At 38.8% G+C, this 26,141-nt stretch overlaps 1 protein-coding gene across 9 annotated transcripts in view; it reads left to right on the plus strand.

Moving 5' to 3' along the window:
* LOC5569251 (disintegrin and metalloproteinase domain-containing protein 12) overlaps positions 1 to 26,141 on the plus strand; it is a 1,070,169-nt gene that overhangs the window by 907,787 nt on the left and 136,241 nt on the right. For all 9 annotated transcript variants that reach the window (XM_021845745.1, XM_021845753.1, XM_021845751.1 and 6 more), the window contains exons 11-13: positions 481 to 644; positions 7,194 to 7,509; positions 23,870 to 24,041. In XM_021845745.1, the coding sequence (XP_021701437.1) occupies positions 481 to 644; positions 7,194 to 7,509; positions 23,870 to 24,041 (652 nt within the window). The remainder of the gene's footprint in view (positions 1 to 480; positions 645 to 7,193; positions 7,510 to 23,869; positions 24,042 to 26,141) is intronic.

Here is a 26,141-nt window from a genome sequence, read left to right on the forward strand (position 1 = left end):
AATTTACTAATAGGCAAAATGTCAAATGAAGGATAAGCTACTCTCTGGAAGTTTGTCGACAACGATGTTTAAAAAGGCCATCATCGCCTAAGCTTTCATATTTTTGAAGATTTAAACAATAGTTATCACTTCTTCCAAAACAGTACCCCAAAAATTGTCGAAAACGTTAAACCTCGTGTGCAAACGGTCTACCATTACATCAATCCACATTGAAGCCACAAAACTCAGTAAGAGGATATTGAAATGGAAATCATTTCTCATTTGTTCACCTCCTCCCACAACTATCGATCTCGTTTCCATTTTATACTCGGATAAAACTAGAAAACTTCGATAAAATTTAGCTCGGTCAGTGTGGTGTGACCATCAACTCTTATTATCGACGATTTTTCAACGTTTTTTTTTCGTTTTTTGTTCCATTTGCTCTCCTTTAGACCTTTACTCATTTATCCACTTCGTTTTATTGCTCTGTTTTATCTGCAGGTGACGGGTGCTCCTGCCGAGACTGGCACGGTTGCATAATGTCCCAGACGATTGTCGGTCTGGAAAACGTTCAACCGTACAAATTCTCCGAATGTAGTGAAATTGATTACACCGTTGCGCTGCGGCACGGGAACGGCCTCTGCCTATTCAACAAACCAAATGAGGTGAGTATGGATTTTGTGTGGAACAAAGTGAGAAATATATGAAATCAGTTTTGTTGCACAAAACCTGTTTGTCTATGGCTTAAGGTTAAGGGCTTATGAATAAAATGAGTTCTAGAGTGCACTTGTTCATAGAACTCTGAACAAGCTTCCTCACTGAATATAACTGCCAATAATCAATATCTGTAGCAGATTGAGAGAAAAAAAAAACGAAAATACCTTACTAAAATCTTGAAACATATAAGCTTTTGCTATATTTAATTCATTTATCCAGAAAAAATAGTTTTTTTTTTAATATTTGAAATATGTCACAGTTTTGAGTAAAAATTTAGTAAACAAAATTCATAAAATACTTGCGCAACAAGAAAACCTCATTTGCGTTCAAATTAGCCCAATAGAGATTGATTGGACGTAACTATAATCACAGAGATGCATACAAAACAGTTTTGAATGTATTTTAGGGGATAATCCCAAACTTTCGCACTGGAGTGTATGTTGCTTAATCCAAACGATTGATTAATGTACCAAAGAAGGAAAACAAATTTTATTTCATGCAGAAATCACTCTACTTCTCATACTCACTTCTTTCGACACCAGAAAGGCGAACAAAGTAAATTCTTAGAAACATAAACTACCCTTAGCAGTTGAGTGAGCACTAATTGAATAGTTTCTAAATTGGACCCAATACGTGTACCTTTCGTTGCTCATTCTTCGAGCTCGATTTCAAATTGGTTTGTTCGATTCGTGTCTCATTATTTAATTAGTCTCATTCCAAATTTATATCTCTCCTTTGTTTCATTCTAACAAAATACATAACTAAGTGCTCCGTTCAAGCTGCAGTCATTGTCGCCACCCGAGTGAGAGGATGGAAGAACTGTTTTGCCCCTCAGTTATTGTGTTGGATATCTCTTACTATTTTGGTATAGTTTCGGAAATTAAAAAAAAGTGGTTTGTGAATGCTCTTCGACTGAAACAAAAAAAATTGTGCGATACTTCAAAAAATGTTGCGTAATTGATACAAGAATATGTCAGTAAAATAACTTGTATATTGATAACCGCTACAATACCAATCCCACCTTTCAACGAGGTATCCATTGATCATTTTTTTCGTGGCCAAGAAACCAAAACAAATTTGAATTATTTTCAAATATAGTTCATGAAATGAACTTAGCCTTATGAGAAAGACCATAACACATATCTTACACACTTAGATTTTTTCATCAGCTCGGCTGTGCGAATCTCGGTTTTTCGATTTTAAGGTGAAGATGAATCGAAGCCAGACCTCAAATTTTCTAGAGCACAAATCTAGAGACCCAAACATCCGTTTAAGTTGAAAACTTAATTGATTGGCCACAAGCTGGTGGTGACCAATCGATTAAGTTTTCAGCTCAAACGGGTGTTCGGTTCTCCAAATTTGTGCTCTTGCAAATTTGATGTTTGGCTTCGATTTATCTTCACCTTAACCGAGACTCAGCTAACAAATCGTCCGGTTGCTTAGCAACGAAGCACGATTTACTGATACTCGGCTTTTATTTGCTGAGATCCCAGGAAATTTGTTTGCCGACTACTCGGCTGTGCGGATCTCGGTTAAAATTAGCCGAGATTCGGCATTCTAAATTAAGTGTGAGTATATATTTGATGATTATTAAAACTTTCAGTATTATTGAGAACTTTTTCAAAACATGAAACTCTTTTGAAATGTAATGAAAATTTAAGACTTTAATGTGTTAAACAGAATACAAGGCTGGTAGCGACAGAGGGTCCTAAAAATAGGAACATCAAAGACCACATGTTTGAAAAAAGAGGTAACAAAGGATTGAATAGAAATCGAAAGAGATTGAATAAGAACCAAAAAGGGACCATGCAACAACCAAGTTATCAAAAATATTCCAAACAAGAAACAGTGAAGAAGATATTTTATAAGATACGATCAGGCATCCAATCAGACATTTCTTCAGGATACCTTAAAGAGTTCAGCTTGGGTTTTTAAGGAAAATAGGCAAACAGCTTCAATACTAAATAAATCGCACTCGTTCTTCTCGCATGAGATGGATGGATATGGGTTATGAAAGGGGTCCGCGTGGTCTGTAGGGATTTGAATTCTAAACTTGTAATCAACTCAGTTATTGGGTCACCAAGTGGTTCGGTAGCTTAGTTGGTAAAGCGCTCGTCTAGCATACAAGAGTCCTGGGTTCAAATCCCAGCCGAGCACGTGATTTTTTTCATAATTTCACCCATAATTTGTCCATCTTTACCACGCGTAATGAGTTAATTAATTTAATAAAAATGCGGATTGGATTACCGAACAGCTCAATATAAGCGTCACTTTATATTAATACATTTCAGATTTACGAAAGGTTAATCTCTATTCTCTTGGCAACTTAAATTTTTGATATATTCATGTTCTTACGTATATATAAGGATTTGTTTTTTCACCATCGACCATGGCTGGAATCAGATTTTTAGTTCCAATACAAATTTCACATGCTTTAGTTTAAAATTTTAATTTGAATAAGTGATAGTCTGATCAATTATAATATCCCCAAACAACCAAAATGTACGTATAACGAAATCATCTGGAGGCTTTGTAAGTGCAAAATTTCACTTAAAAGATGTCGCGAAAAGGCCTTCTACGTATAAAAGTGGAGGCGATATACGTGCATACATTATGTGATGAATAACAGCATACAATGCGAATATATGAATTTTTTACCGATCTAATCTGTGATCTTATGCGACTTAACTTATGATAACAAATGTTGACTTGACAGCTGCTACGGATTGATGCGACTTACTTTGTACGAGTGTACGAGACGAAACAAAATGTTCAAATAAACTCAGAAAAAAGTGTTTTGCGCGAGGAAACGCATCAATCTGACGATTTTATCCACCGCGTTTTGCGGGTTTGATGTGATATGTATGAATAAACGAGTTTTTACGTGTACTTTCATGCGACTTCTGGTTGTCTGGATCGTCGCTGATAAATATATTTTTTCAGATTTTTATAATATGCACTTTCTGACATAGAACAAATTTTGTAAAATAGAGTCGCTCAAAAATATCGCGATTTGTGCAAGGCTGACAAGAGATACTTCGAAGAAATGTTATTTAATCAACACTAATAACTAAATTATTCATCAAAAATCGTTATCTTCTCTTGTTGGGTACAGTAATCAAAAGTGTCAAAATCAGTAGATGAAAAAACCGAATTTAGTACTATACCATTTAATTCCACTAGAGTTTGTATCCTTTGACAGATACGCGTATTGCGCCCTCAACTGTCTTCAGTGTCGTGTACTAGACTCGACTTTATTTTGTAAAATCAGATTTTTATCTTCACTAGTCTTGAAATGGCAGTATGGTGTTGTCGTGCCCATACTTTCTTGTGATGAATTTTCAAAAGCGATATTTAAGTATTTCTATAGTCTATTCGAATGAGTGAGGGAAGGATTGACGATAAATACAGCAATGAAGTCTTGCTGTTTTTGTTGCGATGAAGCATTGAGAAAGATGATGTAATGGATCATTGAGCAGTGACCTTATACCATTAATGCACATTTCATTGCTACAATAAAGCAATACTACATTGCATTCATAAAACAGAATTAAAACATTATTGCACGCATATGGTAGAATAAAAGCAATGATGCATGGCACTCATTGAATTAAAGTTAAAATATGGTAATACCTTAATGCTTGTGATTACTAGGATATACTCTATTCAATACTTTCCCCAAGAAACTCTTTCATAACATTGATATTATTTGATGAGTAATGATGAATAATTGATATGTTTCAACGTTCCACAGAATAAAAGCCTGATGGAATTAAAAGAACTTAGAACTGTTTTTTGTTAGAAATAAGTTTTTGTTGTAACCCCCTTTTTAAAATTACTTTTTTATGTTTTCAAAAGAACTGCAAGAATACAATATTTTATCATACTCAAAATCGAAAATAAAAACAAAACTAAAAAAATTGGTGGCAATTTCAAACAATAAATAGAAAAATCACGAATCGAAAATCAAAACTCTTGAATGAAAGAAATCCTTAATGCAAATCACGCTAAGATAGCAAAAAATCTATAAATAGATAAAATAAAAAAGGCGACAACCCCAATTGGTATTAGTTTGCTTCCCGTGATGTGATCACAAATTTGACAAAAACACATGATTTTGATAACCTTCTTCAATTTATATCTTCGAAACTATTAGACGTGGAGAAAAGTTACCTTCCGATTTTTTGTAAGGAAATCATTCAAGCACTCTAGAAAAAATATTTTATTTTGGAATCTATGACAAAAGGTCGAAAGCTTAAATGTAGCAAAAATAAACAGAAAGTCGAAAGACAAAAGATCGAAGAACATAAAAGAGGGACAAAAAGTCAAACATCTTTTATCAAAGAATGAAAAACTACCCACCAAGTTAACCATTTTCAACTTTCTGTCCTCATGACGTTTTATCTGTCAACATTTTGTCTATAACCTTTTTCATACAGTGCTACCAAAAATACTAACTTCTAATTTTAAAATTTCAAACCGATTCTCGCGAATGAGTTTTTTTTATTTAAAAAAAGGCTTACCAGAAGAATATGACAGAAAGGAGGACATGTTGTTTAACTGATTTTGAAAAAAAGGACATTTCAAATATTTTCCATACCTGAACCAAAACTGATTAAAAATAAATGAAAGGGAATGTTTGTATATTTGAAAAAGTTATAATTATTTGTTCGAGAAACAACACGAATCTATCAAAACAACTCAAGGAAGCAAAAAACACGTGTCTCTGCACCAAATTTTACAAAATCTTATTGGCGTACTTATGCATGGCGAAAAGCTACTTTAATTAATACAACAATGATAGAAACCGAACAATCCTTAGTTTTCTTTTTTTAAACAAAGCATACGTTAAAGGCAACCTTTGAAAAATATTTGGTTGTGGCCTTTTTCCAGACAAAAATATATTATCGAATATGTAGTTTAGTAAATGAATTTGTTCTACAGTTTGGCCTTAAGACTTATTTGTTAGATTCTAACGTTTTTGAAGAAATAAAGAGGGTTTGTTGCTCTGTTTAAAAGATATTCATTGAAAATCACTCTAAATTGTTTTTTACTCTCTAACTTACTTGTGAGGTAAGTGCAAAACATGTGTGTTGAAAAATCCAAGACGATTTCAACCGACTTATAGGTCCCCAGACAGCATGATAAAGGTCGCTGTTGACTGAACAATGTATAGTATATGAACAGCGAGATGACGACAAAGAGTTCATGAAGGTTTCCTTCGAAGGGCTAAACAAACATTATCTATAAAAGAAATTGAAAATACTATTCCATATTCGATTCTTAACTCGTAGAAAATGTATATCAAACAGGTAGCTATCTAAAATTATTTCCAAATGGAAACATACCATTGAATTAAAAAGTAAAAAATCCACCATCCTCATTCAAGACTAGATAGCTAGAGATTCTTACGAACAAATTATAAAAACCCAAATGGATATGAAATTGAATGTTCGATCAATTTGAATAAACATTTCCAGCCTAGAGGAGGACCTGATGATACAAGGTCAAAAAGGAGGACATGATCTTATCACTAATGATACTAGCTGGTAAGCCTAGGTATTATAGGATGATTTAAAACCAACCAAACAACATACAATAAAAAAAAACACAACAATGTTCAATTGTTAAACCTAATGTCAAACTAAGTAGGCATGATATAAAATAGAAGCAATTTTTAATTCAAAATAAATATTTGAATATATCATGCTCAGTATTAAGTTACAGTGTTCCAAATATGCACAAAAGTTACATAAACGTTTCTGACAAAATTGCCGTCTTTTATATTCGATCGGTTTTATCATTACGACTGGATTGAACAAAAATAAACATAAAAGCCATACAAAATATTGATGGTCTGGCAACACGGTTGTTATTTTTATATTGTCTTTTGTTTGTGTAGTTCTTAATAAGCCCACAATATCTAAGTTTTGTATTTAGTTACAAATTCTTCATTGGGAAGCAAACTTGCTTGTGATTTTATATATAAAATTCGGGCTATTTCACTTAAAATCGCAATTTCCCAGGAATGGCTCAAATGGCCAATTCGGGAAGTTATATGTTTGGACTGGTAATGTCGTTAAATACAATGCAATCAAAATTTTGAAATTAAAAATTTCTCGTTCAACGAAAAATCAATTTAATTTTATTGAAAAAAAGTTCACATTTTATTATACTTGTAATTGGCAACATTGTAAACATAATTTTTTAACTCCTTGAATTATTTGTTTAAAAAATGCTTTTTTGGGTAATTTTACTATCTGCACGTCATATTGAATTTTGGCTACTTGAAAATTAAAACAAATACATTTTGGAACGTTCGAAACTTCGGGTCAACCGGCCTGATGAAGAATTTAGTGCACTTCGCTAAATGAGTAATGAAGCGGGTGATTGTATCGCTTTCCGTCGATGCAATCGTGCCGCTAGAAAGCTATTCCAAAAACGAATCAGCCACCGTCTCTCTAAAATACAATGTTTTCTCGTTCTCGATTCTCCAGGTCGTGTTCCGAAAGAACTGCGGCAACGGTGTCGTCGAGGAGGACGAGGAGTGCGACTGCGGCAACGCGCTGGACTGCGACAAGACGGATCCGTGCTGCGATGGCATCACCTGCAAGCTGAAAAAGGAGTCCCAGTGCGCCACTGGACCATGCTGTGATAAATGTATTCTAAAGCCTCCGGGCGTGATTTGCCGGGATGCGCACAACGAGTGCGACCTGCCGGAGTACTGCAACGGGGAAACCGGACAGTGCCCGCCCGATGTACATAAGAAGAACGGGAACCCGTGCGGGATGAACACGTCCGGGTTGACTACCGGTGAGTATTCATTGGGTGAACTCGTTGCTGGCTGGGTAATCAATGGCCTTGTCATAGATCAGTTATAACGAGGGTATGGAAAGTGTAATAAGGTATGGCGTCAATTTCTATAGAATGATTGATGTCATACTTCATCACCTCTTATTCTAACATTCTTAATTTCTAACTTATAACTTGAGTTTTCCACAAAACTACTATTTTGAGAAATTGTAAAACGGGGTTTCCGTTTTGTTTTAAGTAGGGCTTTAACACCATTTCAGCACCATTCGACTATTATCGGTAACCAAAATTGAAACAGTATATTCACAGAAAACTAGCAAAACACTCAAACAACTACATGCGCATGATTCTTTGTTCTGTTGGCTTCATGTATCAATTTAAAAGACTGAACAAACCATTTCGCCCGAGTTGTCATTAATTGAAACAGAAAAACGCGTTTTATTTCAAACTGCCGATGTTGGTAAAGGGCGAACACGAAATTATTGCGACACATTCAACAGGGCATAACTTTTCTACCATTGGGTAAAAATCAACCAAATTTTGCACACTTTCTCATTGATGTGTATTGTTTATATGCTGTCAAACTCGAAGTCGTGTTTTTCGATTCAACGAAAATGGAGATGAACCAACGCGTGTCGAGAGAACAAATTCTTTCCAAACACTTGCAATTTCCTGACGTGCCGCACCAGCAGTTGTGAAAAATGTAGAACATTCACCATTCAACCGTCTCCAGAGTGTTGAAGCGGTTCCAGGAGCGGTTGACGTTGGACCACGGCAAAGGAGCTGGAAGAAAACTGGGACCGGAGAACAAAAAGACGGAGGGAAAGGTGAAGCGGATGATTAAAGCAAATCCCAACGTCTCAAGGGCCGTGATTTGGCTAAAAAGATCTGCATGTCGCAGAGCTACGTCCAGAATGCAAAGAAGAGAGCTGGACTATATACATACAAGATACAGAACTTCCAAAGCCGCGGTGAGCGGCAACAATCGATGGCTAAAACTCGGGCACGGAAGCTCTACGAGAAGATGATGACAAAATATGGCTGCTGTGTGATGGACGACGAAATGTATATAAAAGCCGATTTTAAGCAAATTCCAGGGTTGGAGCTTTTCACAGGCAAACGCAAGTTCGATATCTCATTTGGCAGGCCATCTGTTCTTGCGGACTGAGGAGTGGGCCTTTCGTGACAAAGGGCACAGTAAATGGTGAGATCTACAAATCTGAGTGCCTCGAGAAGCGCCTTTTGCCGGTCTTGCAGCAGCACGACGAAGCTCCGCTATTTTGGCCAGATTTGGCATCATGCCACTATTTGAAAAGTGTCCTGGAGTGGTATGAGGCCAATTCTGTTAATTTTGTTCCAAAAGACATGAATTCGCCAAACTGTCTGGAGCTGTGCCCGGTGGAGCAGTACTGGGCAATAATGAAGTGGGAACTTCGGAAGAGCAAGAAGACAGTCAAAGACGAGAAGGACATGTTAAGAAAATGGAATAAAAAAACTGAGAAACTGGTACCGTAATTTCGGGTGAAATTGATCATTTTTCACTGTTTTCTTGGTATGCTTTCTAAAATGTTATCAATATCATACAACTAAATGCAGGAAAACAAGTACGACGGTGTACCTCATTTGCACATGTACCGAAATTTTTTTAACAAATGTGATGTTAGTGCCAAAACTCTGGTCCAAAATTTAAAATCGGGGTATCCCATTTCGGGGTGAAATTGATCACTTGTCAATGTTATTATTGTTAGTTTCGAAATCAACTTTACATACTAAATTTGGGCCTCCTGAATCCAAATATGCTTGCCAAATTTTTAACGAGACAATATATATGGAAATAATCAATAATTAAATTTGAAGAATACCGCGAAAAACGCCTAAATGCAGGCAATTTCCAAAGGATTTCCCTACTTTGTTGCAAAAAATTGAATTTTTCAACAAAACAAGCAAATTGGTAACAGTTTTGATAGTAAAATCTGTTTTGGAGATATATTGTTAGCATCTTCACAAACTTTCAGGTTTACACCATGTTCAAATCCTTGTTTAGAACTAGAAGTTTATAGATGATGATCAATTTCACACTAAACTTGATTCTAGAATTTAACATTATTTTCATAGAAATAAACATTATGTGGCACAAAATACTTCACTATACACAATTAGACATTATTTAAGACAAACAACGTTCATTTACTATAAGCTGGAATGAGCTTGGTGCACTATTAGTAAGAAATAAAATCGCGTGACACGGTGATCAATTTCACCCTACTGATCAATTACACCCGAATTTACGGTACCGGATGACACTGTAAAGACTTTGATGGAGGGCATCAAGCGAAAATGCCTTCAACTTTACACTCAAGGCTCCACCAATTAACTTTTCTTTTGATTTTTGAAGTAAATATATGTATAAAACTATCCTAAAATTTTGGTTTGATTCTAAACATAAGAAAATTGGCATGACATTTTTGGTGTCGCAATAATTTCGTGCTCGCCCTTTACAACAGATTAACCCGTAGTTTTATGGTAAAGACTGTCGAATATATGAATAGATAGATAATTCATCAGTGCACATACGCAAACATATATACACATAATTTGTTTGCATATGTTATAGAAAGTAACGAAAGAAGCGTTGCTTTGATTGTCAGGAATACGTAAATTCCATACATTTCCAGTTTAAAATGTAAAGTAACTTCTTGAACTACATTCTTAGCAGCATATATGCGCCAACGAAAGATTATCAAATATGCGCTCACGACGGACACGAAACAGCTAGTGCGATAAAGGCCGAACAGTGACGGAGAGCGCCGTTTGCTAGTGGCTAGTATGCGGTTGAATAGCGAGAGATACAGGGCAGCGAAAGCTGAGAAACAACTGATAATCCGCCATCACTCCTTGTATACATTACTTACGATGGGCGAGGATAGCGGCTTAGTAGGGAGACCTACTAAAATGGAGATTTCCCAAAACAATGCCGATACATTGGAGCTCAACACAGCAGAAGTCGAGGACGCGAGCGCGTTCAAGGATAGCAGTAAGGTGCCACAATCGCCGGTACATACCACGGAGAATCAACCGACGTATAGCAGTATCTCGAATCAATGTGAGACACAAGGACAGCAAGGAAGAATAGGGGTTCACAGTCCAGTGCACATACCGAAAACGAGCAGCAACGTTGCTCAAGGAGGGCAACAACCTAAAAACTTGAGGTTGACAGAGGTCAAGAATAAGGTCGATGAACTCAACCAGTTCGCCAAGGACCGGCATAATGTGAATACCGTGATCAAGAGCAAGCTGACGAGCATAAAATCCTCTGTCAACGCTGTCATGAACGAGTAGAAAGCGCTGAGGATGAGAGTAGAGCTTGCCGAAAAGGCACTGAAAAAGGTTACAGAGCAAGCAGCGACTGACAAGCTTAGGACCCCGAAGGTACGAGCTGACAAACCTACGAAGAGGCGAGACAGAGAGTCACCAGGAACAGAAAGAGAAGGTGGAGAAGAAAAAAGACGGGAAAAGGAAGCAAAGAAATGCCGGCAGCGGTCGAAAGAAGCTGCCATACTTGTAGAGGGAAACGATCAAACAACGTGCGCCGATATCCTTCGAAAAATTAAGAACAATCCGAACCTGAAGCACCTTGGAAAAACGTGGTTAGAACCCGGCGCACCCAGAAAGGGAAGATGCTGTTTGAGTTGAAGAACGACCCAGCGATCAAGAGCTCGGTCTATCAGGAGCTAGTCGTGAAATTTTTGTCGAACGATGTGGACGTAGCACTTAATCAGGATGCAGTTGTTGAGTGCGATATCTGAACGAGATAACAACCGTAGACGAGGTGAATAAGGAGCTGCGTAAGCAATGCACCCTTGGAGAGGAGGCCATGGCAATCCACCTGAGGAAGTCGTACGCCGGCACACTGTCAGCGATGATTCGGCTACCGGTTGACATAGGGATCGTTCAAATATTACGTAACGCATCAGGGGGAGGGAGGGGGTCTTACATAGTGTTACGGTTCATACAAAAATTTAAAATTTCCCATACAAAAGCTGTGGAGGAGGAAGGGGGTCTAAAATTGCCGAGTTTTGCGTTACGTAATATTTGAATGAACCCATACTAATGGAGAAAAGCAAGATGTGAATTGTCTGGACGATGTACCCACTGAGACTCGCAGACAGGCCAGCGATGCGATGCTTCAAGTGCATGGATTTTGGACATCCGGTGGCGAGCTGTAAAGGTCCGGAGAGAACTAAACAGTGCAGGAAATGCGGAGAAGTAGGTCACTTTGGGAAAGTCTGCAAGAAGCGACCAAGATGATTGCTCTGCTCACCGGAGGAGGGAAACACCCATTCGACAGGAAGCTTCAATAGCCGTGCGGAAGTGGTTGCCAGCTCAAACGCGGGTTCGTGATCGCCAAAATCAACGAAATCTACTTTTGCAGCTGCTACGCGCATCCAAGATTCCAAGATTTAGTCGAATGTTTGAGGAGTTACCGAGGAGCTAGTTGGCCGAAAACCAGCACTGATTGGTGGGAAAGGGAAAGAGGGATAGCAGGGTAACAAATGCCAGAGGTTACTACCTACTGGAGGCTCTATTTAGTAAAGCTAGACGTGCGATTGTGCATCGTTGGCACATTTCGAAAACACGGACGGAAGTCGATCATCGACCTAACATTTTGTAGCTCATCACTGGCGGGCAACATGAACTGGAGGATAAGCGAAGACACCCTTAGCGATCGCCAGGCGATACGCTACAGGATTAGCTAGTGGAACACTGCGACAGTGCAGAGGAACACATTTGGCAACCGGCAGTGAAAAACGAAGGCTTTCAACAAAGATCTCTTCGTTGAGGCACTTCGCACCGACAGCGATGCCCTGAGCTTGGATGCGGTAGGGCTGACAACAGCGATGGCAAAGGGCATGTGATACAATGGTGCCACGAAAATGGGAGCCCCGCTACGATCGACATCCCACGTACTGGTGGAACGAGGCACTCAACACCCTCCGCGCTGCTTTCCTAAAAGCCAGGAGCCGTTGCCAGAGAGCAAGGAACGTAGAAGTCAAAGAAGAGCAAAGAGTCATATTCCAAGCAGCCAGAGCTGCTTTCAAACGCGAGATAACGCTGAGCAAATCTGAGTGCTACAAGGAGCTGTGCCCTGCAGCTGACGTCAACCCCTGGGGGATGCTTATCGACTAGTCATGGTGAAAGGCAGGGGTTCATAAACGCCGGTTGAAACGTGTGCTGAAAAGCTGAGGGTTATTGTCGAGGGTCGAGGGTCTCACTCCGTTTGTCGATGAGGAAGAAGAAAACGCCGAAGTTAGTCAGATCTCCAATGACTAGCTTATAGCAGCGGCGAAAGCATTGAAGGTGAAAAAGACGGATGGAATACCGAAGGTGGCACTTCAAGCGGCGATTCTAGCGTACCCGAATTTGTTCCGGAAGCTGATACAAAAATGCCTGGACGAAGGGTACTTTCATGATAGATGCAATCCAGGAACTGGTGCTGCTACCGAAACCAGGAAAACCACCCGGTGATCTATCATCATACAGGCCTATATGCTTGTTAGCAAAACTGGGCAAACTTTTGGAACTGGTCATCCTAAACAGAGTGGATAAATGTACGAAGAGCGAGAACGGACCAGCAGAAAGGCAGTTCGGATTCCGGAAGGGAAGGTCGACGGTAGACGCAATTCGGACGGTCCTGGAAAGGGCCAAGAAGGCATCGAAGCAAAAACGAAGAGGAAATTTTATTGCGCCGCAGTTACGATAGACGTTAGGAACGCGGTCAGTAGCACCAGTTGGGAGGCCATCACCACAGAACTGCATAGAATGCGGGTTCCTGACTTTCTGTGCCGGATTCTGCAGAGCTACTTCGAGAATCGGGTGTTTGTGTATGCCACCGACACAGGCCGAAAGGAGTTAAGAGTAACGGCGGGAGATCCGCAAGGGTTTATACTTGGTCCGTCCCGACGCTGTGGAATGGATGTTCGACGGGGTCCTATCACTGGAGTAACCCAAGGGCGTCGAGATCGTCGGCTTTGCTGATGACACCGTCCTAGTAGTAATAGGCGAAACGCTGAACGAAGTGGAAGTGCTTGCCACGGAGGCAATGGGCACGGTCGAGAACTGGATGAATTGAGTTATGCTGAAGATAGCCTACCACAAAACCGTGGTGCTACTTGTCAGCATTCGCAAAGCGGTTCAACACGCTGAGATTGCCGTCGGAGGACATGTCATAGTATCACAGCGGTCGTTCAGACACCTGGGCGTGATGATAGACGATCGGCTAAACTGCAACAGCCACGTCGACTATGAATGTGAGAAAGCGGTAAAGGCGACCAACACACTTACAAGGATTATGCCGAACGCTCATAGCCCGAGAAGCAGTGGGAGTCATCTTCTGGCTAGCGTTTCATCGTTGATACTGAGATACCGAGTTCCGGCCTGGGGTGTGGCACTGCATACCAAGCGCAATCGGGACAAGCTTAACAGCACGTTCCGGCTCATGGCCATGAGAGTAGTGTAAGCGGAGAGCACTAGGCAGGTGAGGAAATTGTTGAGCATCGGCTCGCTGGTCAAGTGGCAGCAAGAATGGGATGCCTCTGAGAAAGGTTGGTGAACCCACAGACTCATCCCGAATGTGTCGACCTGGGTAAAAAAGGAGCATGGCGAAGTGAACTTCCACCTAACACAGTTCCTGCCAGGTCAAGGTTGCTTCAAACAGTATTTGTATCGGTTCAGCCATGCGCTGTCACCGTTCTGTGGGATGTGTAGTGAGAGAGAGGAAACGCCGGAACATGTTGTTGCCCGAGTGTCAACATGGAACGAAGCGCGGCGGCGGCTGCTTTTGAACAGTACTTCAATGCAGACAGAATGGTAAGCAAAATGGTAAACGATCCGAACCTTTGGAATCTGGTGAACAATATGGTGGTGGAGATGACGTCTATCTTGCAGAGAAACTGGTGGGAAGAGCAGCGAACCGAGAAACAGAGATCAGTGCCTGGCATTGGGTCGTCGGGGTACTAATGAACCAGAAATCAACTCCCAACCGAAATCGTTTGACCGACTTCGGCACTCGAGTTAGCCTGACGAAGAAAGAAAACAAAGATCTCCTCTGCGATAGCCACCGGTAGTCGGGACACCATCAGTGCGGACGTCACTCTAACCGGTACTGATGTCAACCTCCGACACCGGAGGAAGTCAGCAGGAGAATGAAGCGAGAAGGGAAGAAGAGGATGAACGACGGAAGGAGACAGAGAAGCGGAGTAGGATAAAAAAGCAGTCTGCTCAACATGCAAGAGCAAACCACTGGCCCCAACGTTTCCAATAATCTTTTATCCGTTTTGTTTAGCAAATTCACCAGGGATTCTTTAAATGTTACTCAAGCAATTCATTCAGAATTATCTTCAGAGAATCCATCAGCAGTTTTGCTTGTGATTCCATAAAAAGTTCAACAAAAAATTCTTCCAGGGATTATTCCAGGAATTCTTACAGGCTCTTGGACTATCTTTAGGAATTCTACCAAAATTCCTCCATGGTTTTCTTCGGCAGTTCCTCCAGAAATTCAATCAAGATTGTGTCCAGTGATTTGAAAAGAAATTCCTGTAAGAATTTTAGAAATCTTTCCGAAAGCTTACCTGGAATTCTTCATGGGAATCCCCCTAATGTGCCTCAAAGGATTCCTTCAGGAGTTTCTCTATGGATTCCTTTGAAAGAACTTCAAAAGTTTCCATCAGAAGTTACTAGGAATTCCTTCAGAGATTCCACTAGGAACTCTATCAAAATTCCCACCAGATATTCCATCAGTACTTCCCTAAGGGATCAGAAGTTATTCCAGGGAATTAAACACGGGTTCATCCAGGATTCCATCAGGAGTACTTAAAAAGACACCGACACGTTAATGCTTCCAGTGTATGATTGTGTCTTTTGAACGAAGCATCACACTAGATAACGGAACAGCATGAAACGCCCAGTGGCACAGTCGAAATACGTTCCTGACGAAAAGTTTTCCGACTGAAGTGGGAATCGAACCCACACTCCTTGACTCGATGCAACTAAATGCTTGGTAAAACTAACCGCACGGCCACGAAGCCCTTAAGATTTAATCATGAATTCCACAAAGAATTCGTTCAGGAGTTCAGGGTTTTTATCAGGAGTCCCTCTAGGGATTCCATCTGAAGTTCGTCTATCAGTTCCATCAGAAGTTTCTACAGAAATTCCATTGGAAGTTCTTCTACGGATTCTATCGGAAGTTCTTCTAAGGATCCCATCAGAATTTCCTCTAGGAATTCCATCAAGAGTTCTTCTGGGGATTTCATCAGATGTTCGTCTAGTGATTTCACCAGGAATTTCTTAAGGGATTCCATCTGAAATTCCTCCAGCGATTTCATCAGGAGTTCCTTCAAGGATTGCACTTGGAACTGATCTAGGGATTCAATCAGGAGTTCCTCTAGCATTTCAATCAGAAGCTTCTCCAGGGATTCGATCAGGAATTATTTCAGAGATTCTCCCTGGAATTCCTCCATACATTCTGTCAGGAGTTCCTCTAGGAATTCCAGCGGAAGTTCTCGGGATTTCATCAGGAGTTCCTCCAATGATTCCATCAAGAGTTTTCCTTCAAGAATATCTTTAGAAATTCCTCCAAGGATTCTATCAGGAGTTTTTAAAGGGATTCTACCAGTACTACCTCTAGGGCTTTCATCGGAGTTCTTTTGGGGATCTCATTAGGAGTTCCTCCAAGGATTCCATCAAGAGTATGAGGTATCAGGTGTAAGGAATTCCTCAAAAGATTCTATCAGGAGTTCATCTAGAAATTATATAAGGAGTTCATCGAGGAATTTCATCAATATTGCTTCATGGAATACCAGAATATAGGGAATAGGGCGATCATCTAGGGATTCTATCAGGAATTTCAACAGGAAGCTTATCAGTAATTCCCCCAGGAGTTTTATCAGAAGTTCCTATAGGGATTCCATCAGGAGTTCATCAAGGGATTTTATCAGAAGTTCCTCCAACAATAACTCCTCCTTCAGAGATTCGACCTGGAAATTCTACAGGAAATCTATCAAGAGTTTCTCTAATGATTCCATCAGGAACTCCTCCTGGGATTACATCACAAGTTCTTCCAAGGATTCCACAAAAAGTTTCTCTAGGGATTTCATCGGGAGTTTTTGAATAGATTTCATTGGGAGTTTCCGCAGGAATTCCAACAGAAGTTTTTTTCATGGATTCCTTTATAAAAAAAAAAAACTTCCAAGATTTCATTATAAAATTCTCCTGGGATTCTATCATGCACATCTTCTGAGATTCCATCAGAAATTCTGTCAGGGATTCTTCCTAAGGTTCTTTCAGGGATCCATCTAGGTTTATTCTGGGTTGCATCAGGCAAATAGCCTATAACTATGGATTCTTCCCAGGAATTATTAAAGGATTCTTCCAAAATTTTCTTTCAGGGGTTTCTCTAGGGGATTCTTCAATAGATTCATCCAGGAACTTTTCAAGATAATCCTCCTGAAATTCCTTTAGTGATTTTTCCCGGAATTAATCAAGGGATGTCACTCGAAACTCCTATAGGAATTAACCCTCAAGGAATTCCTTCCAGAATAACTCAGAAGATTTCCGGGGTTTATCAGGAATTCCTCCAGGGATTTGAGAATTCCACCAGAGGTTCCTCCGCGGATTCCGTCAAGATTAACTCCAATGACGAAATTTCCTATGGGATTTGACCACAATTTCCTACAAAGATTCCACCAGTTATTTCTTCAGATACTTCACCGGTATTTTCTCTAATTATTTCCCCAGTAATTTTTCGCGGGAGAAGTTTTCTAATGAGTTTCACAAGGAGTTCTCCTAGGGTTAACACTAGGAATATGACCAGAGTTTCGCTAGAATTTTCACCAGAAAAAATCAACCCGGGTTTTGCCAGAAATTGTATCATAAATTACTTCAAAGGTTTTACTAGGATGTTACTTCAGGGTTATTAGAAACTCCTCCGAAACCATTATTTACTCACATATTCAAACAAAACATTTCTCTGAACGCCATCGGGTTGAATACCTGAAATGGACCTGAAAGAATTTAAAAAATAAATGGAGCAATTTTTTGAGAAATCCTTGGAGGAATCACCAAAGAAATCACCGGAAATATTCGCAAATTATTCATTGGAGAAATTCTTTCATACAATTCTTGAAGAACTTTTGAAATAATTCCTGAAGCAGTTCCTACTGGTAGAATCCTTGGAAAAAGTCCTTCAAGAAATACTGGAAGGAATTACATAAACTCCTTTAGGAATCTTCGGAGAAATTTATGGTAGAATATTGAAGTAATTCCTGTTGAAATCCCAAGACGAGTGCCTCGTACGGTCCCTTCATAGATTCAAGAAAGAATCTTTGAAGGAAACACTGATGGAATTTATACAAGAATTTATTGAAGATTCCCTTGAAGAATTCCGGAGGATAACCTGGGGGACCCTCTCAAAAAATTGCAAGCGGAATATCTAAAGGAATTCCTGCTGATATCCCGCGTGGAAAGTTTTAATGCATTCTTTAGCGGTATTTCGCGTGCAATGCCTGAAGGCTTCCCAGTGTAATCCTTGGTGGAATTCATTGTGAAATCCCTGGAGGAACTCCTTGGTGAATCCTTGTATAAATTCTGGATAAAATCATTGTAACAGTTCCTGGAATAAATCTCTTCTTGTATTTCTGTTTGAAGGAATATCTAGAGGAAATCGGTGAAGTATTTTCTGAATCACTAGAATAATCACTGGAAGATTTTTATAGGAGCAATTCCTGATGGAAATTTCTGGCGGAATTTTAGAGGGAATTCCTGTATTAATTTCTTGGAAGGGATTTCTTGAGCAATCTCTATAACCTTTCGGTCGTCGCGCGAATTTTTGTAACGCGAGTAGTCACGCGTTGTACTTTGTACAACACCCTTGGTTTTGCGAATATCCCAGGAGTCTGACCACTTTGGAAGATAACGTCTTCGGCAAAGTTGTTCAGTAGCTCAAGGGCTATCATTATTTTAGTCGAGAAATCCGGGATTTTACCACTAGGCGGCGCTAGTGAGCTAAAACTTTTGTATCGCAGATCTCAGGATCCTGACCACTTAGAAAGATGGCGTCTTCGGCAAAGTTACTCGGTAACTTATGGACTATCATTGTTAGAGCTAGTTGATTCAAAATTTTGCTACCAGGCGGCGCTAGTGAGCTTAAAACATTTGTTTCGCAAATATATCAGGAGCCTGATCACTTAGAAAGATGGCGTCTTTGGCAGAGTTGTTCAGTAGTTCAAATTATTTCTTTGTTTAATCCTTAGAGTTCGAGATTTTAAAATAATGTTAGTTCCTGAGCTTCTGAACAGCTTTGCTGAAGGTACCTGTCTAAAAAGTCAAGATCCTGCAGTATCAGTAAAACAAAAAAAAACAATATGCTCACAACCGCCGCCTGGTGGCAAAATATCCTATTTCTTACCTCAAATAATGATAGTCCTTGAGCTACTGAACTACTTTGTCGACACTATCTCTCTAAGTGGTCAGGCTCCTGAGATATCCGCAAACAAAAGTATCATGCACACTAGCGCCGCCTTGTGGCAAAATTTTAAGTCAACTAGCTCGAATAACGATAGTCCTTAACTTACTGACCAACTTTGCCGAAGACGCCATCCTTCTAAATGATCAGGATCCTGAAATATTTGCATATCAAAAGTAAAATTTACATGCCCACTAGTGCCACCTAGCGGTCAAATTCCGAATTAAATGCGGTACCATCAGATAGCGCTTCACCTCCAGAACAACTTTACTGAAGACCCCATGTTTCTATATTATCTGGATTTCGAGATATACCGATTTAAAACTGTGGTTTACTCGAACCGTATATAGTGCGTTCATTATTATGCGACTTTCATATATATTTGTTGGTTTTACCGCATTATCAAGGGTCATACTGTAAATAAAAACCGCCGAAAATTGTTCTTAAGAAGATTTTTGAGGAATACATTTTGGTTTGTTGTCGATAGATATCTTTGTTGCAAAAAGATAGCATATAAATCACAACTGTTGTACAAAGTACAACAGCACGGCAGCCCAAAGGTTAAGAATTTCTAGAGGAATTCCTGGTGGAATCGCAGGGAAAAATCCTGATAGAATCTGTTCAGAAATTCTTGGAGTTTCGCTGGAGGAATTCTTAAATAAATCTTTGAAGGATTTTTTTGTGGAATTCTGGAAGGAAGCCTAGAAGAAATCCCTCGCTAAGTTTTTGTATAAATCCCTGGAGAAATCAGTAGAAAAAAAATTAGAAAGAATCGCTACAGAAATTCCTGGTGAAATTGCTGAAACATCTACTTGTGGAATTTAAGAAGGAATCATAAAATGAAGCCCTTAAAAAAGTCCTGGGGAAATCCTTGGTGGAATTTCTGGTGATGTATTTCTTGAGCGATCTTTTGAGAAATATTTGAAAAAAATTGTGATGTGATTCGAGGGTAACGCGTGATGGGATCCTTGGAACTAATTTCTAGAGAAATTCTTTAAGGAATCTTTGAAGAAATTGTTATACCAATCTCTGGAGCAATTCTTGGAGGCAACCTTGGAGTAAGCCCTGAATAATTACTGAAGAAAATACTTGAGGAATTTTTTGATTGATTTTTGAAGGAATCAGTGGTGGAAATCCACAATAATTTGTAGAGGAACCTTTCTGATTGAATTTGAATTTTCTGGTTGAATCTGTGCATACATTTCTAGAGGAATTATTGAAAAAAATGGTAGAATCCCAGGAAGAAATTTTGGTTGAAAACCATGAATTCCTGGAAAAACTTCAAAGTAGTATAACTAGAGAAAAGCACTAAAAGATTCTGGATAGAATGTTTGAAAAAAAACCATAGTCACTCCTATATCTATGTGACCAGTTATCGATTCTTCGACAAGCACTCCTCATAATTTAAAAGTTTTGCCGGAATACTTCGCGTGAATTATAACTGAAATTTCTCATCAATATCCATTTCCTGCGGTACTTAAATGTTGGAAGTTCTGTTCTTCCTCACTACCATTATTGGCAAAAACTCGTAGGAATATTCTCTCTCACAGCCACAGAATTCGTAAAAAATAACAATCACAAATTCACTAGACTTGCCGAAATTATTTAAAACATGCGAAGAAATATCGTGTTGCTGCAACGAACTTTGACAGTCGGTCAAACGGTTGCATCATCATAAATCGGTTTGACTAACTTAAGGGCGGAGTCAATGTTGGTCAAACCATCTGAGCGTCTGTGGGCTGCATTAGGAAGAAACATGCCAAATCTCGGTGGAGGATATCGAGTGGACCGGCTCAACCAAACCTGACAAAGTGGATGAATATGAAGCATAAGAGAGGTAAACTTGACCTCTCGACGCCGTTTCTACCTGACATTGGATGCTTCAGGAAGTTCCTCCATATTTGGTCAGATTTGGGCATGAAAAGATCGGGAGCACCGGAATTTTTATGCCTGGCACCTGTGAACCAGAAGTTACTCTTCATCAGAATAGCAGGTCCGGCCTTTGCATGGAACTGTTGCGTGTAGCATGTGGCGTATCATCGGTTGAAGAAGTACCGGACGTCATACTCCATCCGGGATTGCCGTATCGACTTCACTGAGCAAGAAAAATCGGAACCGTGGGATGTATTATATCGGGTTACTCTAATAATGGGTATACTGCCATCTTTTCTGTTTGTAACAAACATGTTTTGACCGGCGGTAGCCTGCTGTACTAATGTATAATAACGAGTCTAAATATGTGTTTCTAAAGCTTCAGAAGAGTTAATCTGGAAAGTCTAGACTCTTCCACACTATTTTCTACGCAATATGTCCCCTATCCCCTGATGTAACATTATATCTGTCGTGCAAAATATCACTAGTAAAAAGCAACTATTATACTGGCAATGAACGTTTTCTATGAATGCAGCTCGCTTAGATGAAAATATAGCTAGGTAACAATCTCTTGAAAGAAAGAAGACATTCAATCTACTTGTGTTGTTTCCAGGACGACTACCGTTATATGATATTTGGCACGAAATACAATGTGACGTACGAAATAACCCGAAAAGCGTTTCCCTTTCCCGTTACATCGGATTCACTTCTTCATGGTGATTTTCGAACTGTCATTGGGATCAGAATTGGTGACAACTGATTAAGCACAAAAATGCATCTTTTGACGAAAAAAAAATAAATCCAGAATCAAGACTCGAGTGCCATTTTCTGCAATCAAAAACACCCAGGACATCTGAACCTGAAATAATACGATTCAATTCAAGACTGGAATAAAGCAGACAACAACATGAAGACCACAGTTGACGATGATGCTACTCGTTAATTGGAGGCTGCATAAACTGTCACAGAGGCACGCAGGAGAATAGTGCAGATTGAATCAGACAGCATCAGGAAAAGTCGCACCTAATTGAAATAAAATGCATTTAGAATCCGGAATTTTTTAAAATTTCAACAGACATGGGCGTAGGGAGCCAAAAATTTTAACCCAGCACACAATCAGATTAACTCCTCCATCAACAGCAATAGTTTTGCCCAGAAACAATTATTTCAATCGCTATATATTCTTTATTTTTCGGTATCACAAGTTCTCAAACAAACAGATCAAAATCGACACAGACTCTATAAATAGAAAAGCTTTTTTGAGAAATGATGCAAAAATAGCTAAAGTAAAAATATATAGCAATTCAAAAATGTGTGTGGTTTTAAAAGTATATTGCCGATATAAAATAAAACCAGTTTCAGAATTTGATAAAAACAAATAATTGGTGCGTTCTGCCACATTCCCCCTTTGGGAATACGAGAATGCTGCTGAGAAGCAAAAACCAAACCAAACCAAACGTCACATTTCAGACCACTCCACCGCACAGTGACACGGTCTTCGCTTTCGTTGTCACGGTGGTGACACCAGAGTTTGTCATATTGACGCGAACTTGGATACCTACCACTCCCGGTTACGATGACGACGCGGCAATATTGTAAGTGGGAATGATGTCACATTTTACAAGAGTGGACCTTTCCTTGGGCACAAGTGCTCGGGTACCGTTCTGATTCATATTACGGACACTTAAGGCTTCAGTGAAGTTATAACTAAAAAAAAAAAAGCGCATAAAGTAAATCATTCGGTATGATTATTCACTGTTCTCAAGCTTTGATAGCACTTAATTTTCAATAAACAAGAATTAAATGAACAATTTGTATAGTTTAAAATAAATTTAAACGTATAGCTTTTGAATGATTCTTATTCCGGATGCTTCATATTTCGGACAGTTTGATTCAATTTTAAAACAGAAAAAGAAAACTAGAATGTCTTTAGATACTTATGAAACTACTTATTAAAGCAAGTCTACCAGGTAGGAATTTTCGACCGGCAAATATAAAAACACTTCGTGAGAAATGAATCCCACACAAAGGCAAAAGTCCAAAATTTGAAGCTTCCCAGAATTCAAATCAGAACGGTATACCGTTTTGACTCATATCCCGAACACTTAAGGCAAACAGTGACTTCAAATGCATGGGGGTCATAAATTAGCTCATATTTGTGGAAATTTAAATTTCTTCGTAAAGTCTAACAGTTAGCTGTTGGGTGTGCCGAGAAAAATGTTCATTTAAATTTGTTCAGTACCGTTTTGACTCATATTCCGAACACTTAAGGCCGACAGTGACTTCAAATGCATCTGATTGGCATAAATTGGCTGATATTTGTATAAATTTTAATATCTTCGCAAAGGCTAACTGTTAACTGTTGGGTGTGCCAATAATGATGTTGATTTAATTAGTTTTAGTATTGTTTTTACGTAAAAGTATGGAACAACATATTGATTCAAATGCCGAACACTGTGTTCATTTTGTCTCATATTCCGAACACCTTGATTCACATTCCGAATAGCACGAATAAATCGTGTTCAAATGAATCATTTTGCAAATAAATTTATCTGAGCTTGTTTCTACTGGCCTCAAACTAGAGCATCATCACTACTCCCGTAGTATAAATTATATTGGAGACGCTAAAATTGAATTGCAATTGACTGCCATTTCCTTGTTGATTGGTGACATATTTCAGCGAAAGATTTCAACCAAATCACCATACAAAAACCGAGTGTTCGGAATATGAGTCTGTTCGGAATTTGAGACAAAACGGTACAAACCTACGGGATTTCATGACGAGGGTTGACTTGGAAGCCGGCATCCCACAATTCTAAGCATTGTCTCTTGGGTGTCAGAATCAGCCTGTTTCTCGAGATAAGACTAACAGAACAGAAACCTGGACCTGGGTGGTTTGGGTTAGCTCACGATTCTGTAAAATATGACTCGACAAACATGACATTTCCTGCTTTTCTTGCACTGTTACAGGTTACTGTTTCAATGGGTTGTGTCCCACGACGGCGGCCCAGTGCGAGCGGATCTGGGGCTACAGTGGAACCGGCGCCGATCGCGTATGCTACGAGCAGTTCAACTCGAAGGGTTCCATCAACGGACACTGCGGGAAGGACGCTAGTGGCAACTACATCAAGTGTGAACCGGAGTAAGTATGCGGGTGATTTTAGCTACATCTTTGAGGGGTTTGGTTATATAATGAGCAAAACATTCAGAGTTTGGTAGATATATATAACCGTTATTACGTAAAATGTAATTTCGATAAATTTTGATAGAAGTCAAAATTTCAATCTTTTATGCGAAATCATGAACATAAAATCGTCAGTCATCGTAGCCTTATACTTTTTTAAAGTAGCTCGTTTACGATTTAAACTATAAAAATTAGGATAACAAACAAGAATAGATTCCAAGTTTATCCAACTCATTTTCCACGCAAGATACACTATCATTTTTAAGTTCCGAACTATGTTCAAATTGTAAGCATTCCAAATTCAAGGCATGGCCAAAATATCAAATTTTAAGCGAAATTTAGGTAGTCAAAATTGTCTAATATTACAAAATCATAATTACCAAGTTATGAAATCCATAAATTGATAAGGTCATGATATCATACCTGCATCATGACTCTTCATACGCGTAACATCCAGAGTGACAACATTAGTTAATTTGTATCGATCGCCCATAAGCCCATAAGTGAAAAATGATGAAAAACCGATGGACGTAAAATTTTACATATTTAAACATATTTTGATAGGAATTCCTTTCAAACAACTTTCGGAAGGAAAAATATGCACACAGAGACAGGCTTCCACAAAATCATAATAGGAGGATAATGGAAGCAAAGGGTAGATTTTCCAGAAATTTTTACCTTTCCTACGTATTGTATGGGAGTCATTTTTTTTCATAATTTCACCCATAATTTGTCCATCTTTACCACGCGTAATGAGTTCATTAATTTAATAATCATGCGGATTGGATTACCGAACAGTTCAATATAAGCGTTAATTTATATTATTTATTTATTTATTTATTTATTTATTTATTTATTTATTTATTTATTTATTTATTTATTTATTGATCTCTTTAAACTTAAGACTGTTGTCTTTTATGTTTAAGTGCTGAGGATAAGAATAACATGATTACAAAAAAACGCTGAGAAACACATTAAAAATAAACACGATTTCCAACTTACTAATTAAAATGCTCAAGACACGCCCTTTTGAAACCCCATGTGGAATTAATGGTTTGAATACCAGAAGGTAGTTCATTCCAGAAATGTATGCCTCTTACAAAAAATGAGCTCCCGTATTGTGATGTTCTATGACGGGGGATTTGAAACTTCCTGCCACGCTGACTTCTTAATGGTACTATTTTCGAAAATAAATATGGTGGTGTTTTGAATTGTACAATGTTTTGAAACAAAACAACACTTCTAAGTTTCGTAAACTTATCAAACCTGCAACCAATTAAAAAATGCTGTAAATGAGTCACGCTTGCATATCTGTTGAGATTGAACACAAATCTAACACAACAATTTAAAGCTACTCTAAGTCGATTTATAGTATTTGCAGAAGCTTGCGACAAAATAAAATCACAAAATAAAAAGTGTGGGTAGATTAGAGATTTGAATAGCATCAATTTAGTCTTTGCTCCAAGACATTCACCTTTAATTCTAAGGGTTCGCAAGGTTGCATATATTTTGCCGCATTGTTTTAGAATAAATGTATCCCATTCGAAATTGCTTTGAATGGTAATTCCTAAACTAAGAACTTCGTTCGAAAACTCTATTTTATCGCCATTTAGAAAAATATTAGGTTCGTTTACAATATTTCTGTTACGTGTAATAAGCATAGCCTGAGTTTTTCACGTATTTAGAAGAAGAAAGTTTGCCATGGCCCACCTAGAAACATCAGAAAGACATTCGTTGATTAGATTTTCGACTGCTGCTGTTTCTAAACTTGTACAATCAAATAAGATCTGTACATCATCAGCGAAAAGGTGTACCAAACAGTTTCTCAAAGTTGAAGGCAAATCGTTTATATACAGTGAGAAGAGCAGTGGACCTAACACTGATCCCTGTGGAACTCCAGAACTGATAGGTAGCAGTGAAGAAAAACTATCATTATGAAAAACAGTTTGGTAACGATTACTTAAATATGATCTAATCAAACACACAGCTCTTGAGCAGAATCCAAATTGTCGTTCTAATTTACGACAAAGATTAGTGTGACAGATTGTATCGAACGCC

Source organism: Aedes aegypti, chromosome 1, assembly GCF_002204515.2.
Source record: "Aedes aegypti strain LVP_AGWG chromosome 1, AaegL5.0 Primary Assembly, whole genome shotgun sequence".
NCBI lineage: Eukaryota > Metazoa > Arthropoda > Insecta > Diptera > Culicidae > Aedes > Aedes aegypti.